The 7,482-nt window shown below is 35.5% G+C and overlaps 1 protein-coding gene across 1 annotated transcript; it reads right to left on the bottom strand.

Annotated features, from left to right (window-relative positions):
• Nucleotides 1-1,681: 1,681 nt before the first annotated feature.
• Nucleotides 1,682-7,434, bottom strand: C6H4orf46 (chromosome 6 C4orf46 homolog). Its single transcript, XM_051967423.1, has 2 exons — nucleotides 7,096-7,434; nucleotides 1,682-4,078 (listed from the first exon to the last, which is right to left on the bottom strand). The coding sequence occupies exons 1-2, from the start codon at nucleotides 7,303-7,305 to the stop codon at nucleotides 3,905-3,907; spliced, it is 384 nt and encodes a 127-aa protein (XP_051823383.1). The 5' UTR covers nucleotides 7,306-7,434; the 3' UTR covers nucleotides 1,682-3,904.
• Between the last annotated feature and the right edge of the window lie 48 nt (nucleotides 7,435-7,482).

The following is a 7,482-nucleotide window of genomic DNA, read 5'->3' on the forward strand; positions in this document are numbered from 1 at the left end:
TAATATTATAGGAAGCAATCTGTGTACTTAGAATTTATAGGAGTGACTTCAAAGCATATTGAGCCATGCTTCAAAAACAGAATTAAGTCTACTTATTATTCATGTAACATATTCTAGGCATCATGGGAGAGAGAAAAGAGGCATGGGCAATTCCTTAGTGCCATATTACACACTTTTGCTCCTGAAAAATATAGTCAACAAGAATTAACCACCCAGTCTTAGGTACTATGCTAAATACTGGAGATACAAAGAAAGGCAAAAAAAGTAATTACTACATTCACAGAGCTCAGGCTTATTGAGAATGCAACATGTAAAAAGAGAAATACAAGGTAACAAAGACCAGAAGTCACTGGCAGCTAGGTGAAGAAAGGCCTCTTGTAGAAAGTAGAATTTGAATTTCTTGAAGAGAAACTAAAAGACCAAGGTGTCTTACACCACAGTGTAAGAAATTTATAGAGCCATTTCCCTATTGATAGTGGGTAGTTCCATTTTTCTAATCCTTTGCTAAAATACAAAGTACTACTATATTTAACCCTTCCACATTTAATGAGTCAGGGACATGATTTGGAAAATCCTAGTAAATTTTTTTGGCACTCTCTGTGAATCAATCTGAATTTTTTTTCTTTTATGGGGTGTACCTTACTGTAAAATTTGGATTGATATAGACAATATACATATATATGACATACATGTACATATAAAATATACATATTTTATGCATATCAAGAGTTTTCTGTGTTGTCTGCAGGCTTCTGCATGTCTATGGCTTTTGCAAAACTCCCCCAAAATTCCCATTTAATTTATGCCAACCCAAAAGAGGTGTGCTGAGGAAAGTGATAAAGAGATAACTATACAAATATAATTTATGTATATGGATTTTTTTTCCCCTTGATCTATTTGGTATATAGGCATGCTAATAGTGTTGCTGTTCTTTAAAAAAATTAAGCAATGGCATGATCACTAGGTTAAATCTAGCCTAACAGTAGTTCATGTGAAGAGAGCATAGGATCTTTGCTTATGAAAAGCTCAGTATGAGCCAGCAGGGCCATCACTCCCTAGTTAAGAGCTAATGCCATTTTAGATCACATTAAGGATGGTGCCTAACTCAAGGAAAGTAGTAATTCTTTGGGTGGTCAAATCACGTTGTTGTATCTGTTGTATCTGAGATCCATGTTGGTCAGTTTGAAATGTCCAAAAGGTAGTAATTTAGAACTCAATTCAGAAAACATACTAGAGCAGGATATCTATTCAAGGATAACAATCTATAAGAATTCACCTATTGGACTTATTTGACGTCATCTTTGCCCACTATCATGTGATGTTCCAAATGGGTAACAGACACGCTAGCAGGTTAACAATTTGTGCCCAATTTAGCAATTCTTTAAATGTATTCTGAAGTTGTTAAAAGTCTAGGATTGTCACCTCGAAATTTTATGGTTCTGACAACCTGGCAATAAAATGTCAAGTATAATCTGTGACTGTAAATTATAGGAAAATGACAAGTACTATGTCTTGATGGCATTGCTTTGGTACAATACTCGACACAAGTTCTTAAAACTAAAGAGGTAAGGAATGGTGAAATGAGGACATGAAATTTTAATTAATTTGCCTATTAAGGATTATAAAATTCCAAAGAAATTCAACGGAGTTAAGAATTCAAAAATAAATGGAAGCTTCAAAATTTGCTTTTTGAAAAAAAAAAAAGTTTATTTTTACATAAATAAAATTGTTTTTACTACATTTTAAAAAATATTTCCTCTATCATTGAAATAATTACTTTTTTGAAACAGGGAACACAGTCCACCAGCAATTTTTCTAAACATTTCTTCAAATAAAAAACTGAACTGTGACTCAGTATGTAGTCTAGCAATTGTTACTCCCTTTTATCTCTCCTACTATGGAGTTTGGGGGTTTAATTCTCTAAGGACCATTCATACAAATTTCTTAACATTATACCAAAGGTTTCAAAGATTTTATGTAACAATAAGATTTAGATGGCTTTGGTATCAACACAACAATACAAACTAAGTAAAGGACAAACAAAAGATTCAGGAACAAAACTGTAGCTAGTACAGTTGGACCCCTAAAAAATTTACAAAAAGTAGCTAAGAATGAATCTTAAATTCAGTAACATTGAAACAATTAAAACAACTCACCACTTTCAAGGAAGTTACAGAAACACTAAGTTACATAAAAATTACTATAGAACTTATATATCCACAAAGCAATATCATGTAACCATACAAGCATAAGGCACTTTAAAAATAATCAAATATAAAAAAGTATTAGATAAGAAACTGTAATTGTAGGTAAAAATGCAGTTAAGTAGAGAAACATGGGGAATATATGTGTCCCATACAAGTTTTAAAAGTGTTCCAAGTGAAACCCCAGTTTTCATAAAAAGTTTTAAAAAAACATCATTCATACTTTAAAGTACTCATTTATTATGTTTACATCTATTTAAATGAAGTAAGGCAGTGGTTCAGGTAAAGAATATATATGTGTTGAAGAAAAAAAATTTTCTCCAACTCAAGGAAGCTTTGGATTGTACATTCAAAGGAGAAAGAAATAGCCAATTTATTTCCACTGGCCAAAATTCCCAACAGGAAGGGGAAAAAAACAGCATTTCTATTGGCAATTCAGCATTATACCAAGGAAGAACTAATACTAGATAGTGTCATTTGGTAGAAGGAATATAAAGAACCCAGAAGCCAAAACTCCTGGAATTCAAGTTCTAGTTCTCCCACTTTTTCTGAAATTCAATTTTCTTCATCAGGAGAATGGGAATACTTTTATGGTATGCAGAGCTTGACCCAACAACAAATATAGGAAAAACCAAGTGGATGAATAATGACCATTTCCTAAATCTATGATATACATGTGAATAGGTAATAGTAGTTAGCTACTACTACTACATCTATCTTAGAATACTCTCAAACACTGAACCAGACCCAAGAATGAATAGCAAGAATACATATTAGAATGCTTTTCAGAATTAACAGCACTTTCAATCATTCCAAACTGTTTCCTGAGCTAAAAGCCCACTTTTCTTAAAAAAGTGATATTATTCCATTGAAACATATATTTATGAAGAACAAAATACTACAATGTCTAAAAAATTTTGTGACCCAAAGGAGCAAAAACTGAATTATATGGAGTAATATGACAATGATATGCATACAAGTGGCAGCCCAGAAGGTATCATCCCGGAACTGCATTATCAGAAAAGAAAGTGGGCCAATCAGATAGCAGTGAGAGGAAAAACAGATGAATAGCCTGGAGTACTGCTCTGGTATAAGCATAACTTTTAAAAGACTGCAAGGAAGACCTTCAGTAAGTTGAATGGATCCCTCATGACAAATCATTAAGAGCATACAGATAAAAAGCCACAAAAGAGGAGAAAGTATGAATGGGTTGTGATCTATACTGTTGGAGGGAGTATCCTCACTGGTGAGATCACAATTCTATCGAAATATTAAAACATAACACTTGTATTACTTAGTCCAAAGACTATTGTAAGGGGAAAGGTATTTGTAAATTTTAAAGCATTCTAAAAGTGAATTATATTATTTTTGAGTTTCTTAATCATAGATAAAATTAACTTTCTTTTAAAGGTAAATTAAGCTTGTGAAAGTTTAGTAGGCACAAACTGACTCAGAAAAAAGATCAAATACTATCCAGAGTCAAACTTAAGTAAATGTTTTTCCTTTTTAAAACAGGAAAGATAAACAAGGAAATAAAGTCTTAATATCCATTTACAAAGCAGAGTGTTGAAATATCCAGAACTGTTGGAAATAAAGTCTGATACATCCATAGGTGCAAATATCATGTGGGAAAAAAGTGCAAGCATATACATGTAGCAATTCTGTCCTCAATTTTTTTAAAGCAGTCATTATTTCAACATTTAGTTGGTTGTGCTGCATTGGTTTTCTGGTTTCAAGGAATCGTAGCCTTCTTTTAGCAGACCCCTCCAAGTTTTAAGGAATCGTGCATTTTCGGTGCATTTGAATGCCAGCTCTTCCACCTGGGCTGAAACAGCAGATGTGGCCTCAAGAAGTTTAATTAATGAAAAAGCTGCCTGTAATTTTAAAAGAGAGACAGAGAAGAATCAAAGTATTATAGTTTATTTCACAAATATAAATGGGTCATTGTACCACAACCCTTCCAATAAATTATATTGTATATAATCGTATATATTGAAACAAGATTTTGTGTGAAACTTTGTATTAAAAATACAAAACAAAAAATTTATATAAGAACTCATTTCAGAGTGACTAGAATTTTTTAACAAAGTAATTGAAATAGATTTTTCTCATATCACCTATTCAAATAAATTTAATAAATGGAATTTAAAGTAATTGTAGATATATTAAAATACTTGGGAATTTATCTGCCAAGACAACCAAGAACTAATTATACGAACACAATTACAGAACACTTTTTACACAAATAAAGTCAAATCTAAATAATTGGAAAAATTAACAATTGCTGATGGAGAGGACAAGCCAGGAAAATAAAAATGTTAATTCTACCTAAATTAGTTTATTTATTCAGTATCATACAAACTACAGAAAAAAATTTTTTCATAGAACTTGAAAAATAATAAAATTCATCTAGAAGAACAAAAGATTAAGAATATCAAGGGAATATTTTTTAAAAGAGGTGAAGGAAGGTAGCCACTTGTACCAGATCTCAAGCTATTATTACAAAGTGGTAATTATCCAAACAATCTAGTACAAAAATAGGCAGATCACTGGAATAGATTAAGATACACAATAAGCAGTCATAAATGACTATAGTAACCTAGTGACCCAAGTTTTGGGGACAAGAGCTCATTATTTGACAAAAATTTCTGGGAAAATGACAAATAGTATGGCAGAAACAAGGTACAGACAAACATTTTACATATTATACTACTAAGATGTGATCAAAATAGGTGTGTGCTTTAGAATAAAAGATATCATGAACTGATAAGGGGAACAAGGAATGGTTTACTTGTAAAATCTATGCAAAAGAGAAGAATTTATGGCCAAACGAGATAAAAGTGCACACAAAAAGTGGATAATTTTGTATATATTAAATTTAAAAAGCTTTTGCACAAACAAAACCAATACAAGATTAGAAGGAAAGAAAACTGGGAGAAAAAAATTTTACAGCAACTATTTTTAAAAAAGGTTTCATTTCTCAAATATTTAAAAAATAGAGTCAAATTCTTAAAAGACAAGTCATTCCCTAATTGATAAGTGGCCAAAAGATAAGAACAGGCAGTTTTCAGATGAAGAAATCAAAGCTGTCTAAATAATATGAAAAAAAAATTCTAAATTAAAATTGATTAGCGAAATGAAAATTAAAGCCTCACTTACAACTATCAGATTGACTAATATGACAGAAAAGGAAAATAATAAATGTTGAAGAGGATGTGAGAAAAGTGGGACACTGAAGAACTGTTATAGTGGAGTTGTGAACTGATCCAACTATTTAAGAGAGCAATTTGGAATGATGCTCAAAGATCCACACATTCAAAAAAAAAAATTTAAACAAAAAGAGAACCTACTTATACAAATTATATTTATAGCAGCTATTTTTTGTGGTGGCAAAGAATTAGAAATTAAAGGGATGTTCATCAATTGGGGAATGGCTGAATAATGGTATATGATTGTAATGGAGTACTATTATGCTTTAAAAATATATATACAAGCAGATTAATACCAAAAAACATGAAAAGATTACTTAACATTATCTAAAGGGGGAAAATTAAAATAACTAAAGGTTCAGTAGTCATCTAAAATTATTTTCAAATGTATATATATAATATAAATATATTATAACTGAATATATTATTTTATGCATATCAATATAAACTGAACAAAACCTAATTCATTCATAACCCTGTTTCCATTTTTAACAAGTAGGTTCACTTTTAACAGCTCTTCAAGAAAGCAATTCCCCAATTTTATCCCTCCTGCTTCAATCTAAAGCCATTTCCCTTTGTTCAGTCTTTGCTGGAACAAATAGTTTTGTTTTTTTGTTTTGTTTTGTTTTGTTTTTTGCTCTGGCTGCAGGCAAGGATCTAAAAGGGGTCTATCAATGCAAAACTTGAAAGGATCTTATCAAACTTTCACTTAGAAGTGCAGTACCACGCCAAGTCATGAGGACACAAAAAGAGGTAGTTATACCACTTTATGTTCTGAAATCAACTAAGCTAATAATACATCAGTTATTTCCTTCCAGAAAAAGGGGGGGGGGGGAGAGATAAAAATCAAAGGGATTAATTTTCGTTACTTTCCCATTGTGAAACAAGGAGGATACAAACAAGTTCCTATGTTACTGGTTAGGCACTGCTCTAAAGGCTTTACAAATATATCCCCCCCGATTCTGGGAGGTGTGTACTAGTCTCCCCATTTTACAATTTTAAAAAGTGAGGCTAACAAATGTCCTTGAATGATGCTCAGGGACCTGCCGCATGCAGGTGGTCGTTCTAGCTTCCTCCCAAAAAAATACTTCGGTAGGAACTTTCTATTTACGCTTTGGAGACGCGGCGCTTAACGCCCAGGCCAAAGAGCTGCTCCCGAGGATTCGCTTTTAGGGCTGGTGCCCCGCCCCGGGCCTCCAACAAAAAGCCTACCACATAAATCACAAGTTTTTAATTAATGTTTGCACTCCAATTCTCTAACGTATCTGAAGCGCTCAGGGAACCCGTGACCGCTCCATGCCTAGAACAGGACAGAGGACGAGCTCAAGAGAACGCCTCCTGGAAACCTCCCCCAAAAACAAGCTCGGGCGGAGACAGGTTTCCCGGCCTGGAGGCTGGAATTCTAAGCGGACTCAGTAGCGCAGCCGGGCTTCGGAAGGACAGGGAACGAGACAAGCCTCAAGATCGGGACGGGGCCATTCTGGGGAAGGGGCTGGTGGGTTTAAGCTCTTCAATGCCCAGGTCGTTTGGGTACAGGCCGGGACTACCCGGAGCTGCGAGGAGTCCCGCCCCCAGCCAGGGCCCCAGTACTGCCTCAGCGGCGCTTTTGTCTCGGTGGGGCCGGGCAGGGGATGGTGGAGGCAGACTCCCGGGAACCGAAAGTGGGCATCGGTATTACTCACATCATCGATCTGCATTTCGACCTCCTCCAGCGGGTCCACCGACGGCGGTTCCACGGCTCGGCCCCGGCCCCGGTTCTGGTTCCGGATTCTCCCAGCCAATACCGCCGGGAGCTCCGGGGACAAGGAGAAGGCGGCGGCGCGGTCCAAGGAGGATGAAGGAGAAGATGGGGGAGGAGGAGGAGGAGGCGGGGAAGCTCGGGCCTCAGCCATGGTGAACCGAATATGTCAGGAAATGAGAATAGCGAGAGAGCAGTCCAACCGAACCGATACCAACGGTCCAAGTAACGGTCTTTCAACTGCGCGCGCCCAATACGTCCCGCCCCTTTCTCCTGCCCCCCTCCTCCTCCGTCTCGCACCGCCCTCCCAGTCCGAGATGGGGAGAAGCGA

This window comes from Antechinus flavipes, chromosome 6, assembly GCF_016432865.1.
Source record: "Antechinus flavipes isolate AdamAnt ecotype Samford, QLD, Australia chromosome 6, AdamAnt_v2, whole genome shotgun sequence".
In the NCBI taxonomy this organism is placed as follows: Eukaryota; Metazoa; Chordata; class Mammalia; order Dasyuromorphia; family Dasyuridae; genus Antechinus; species Antechinus flavipes.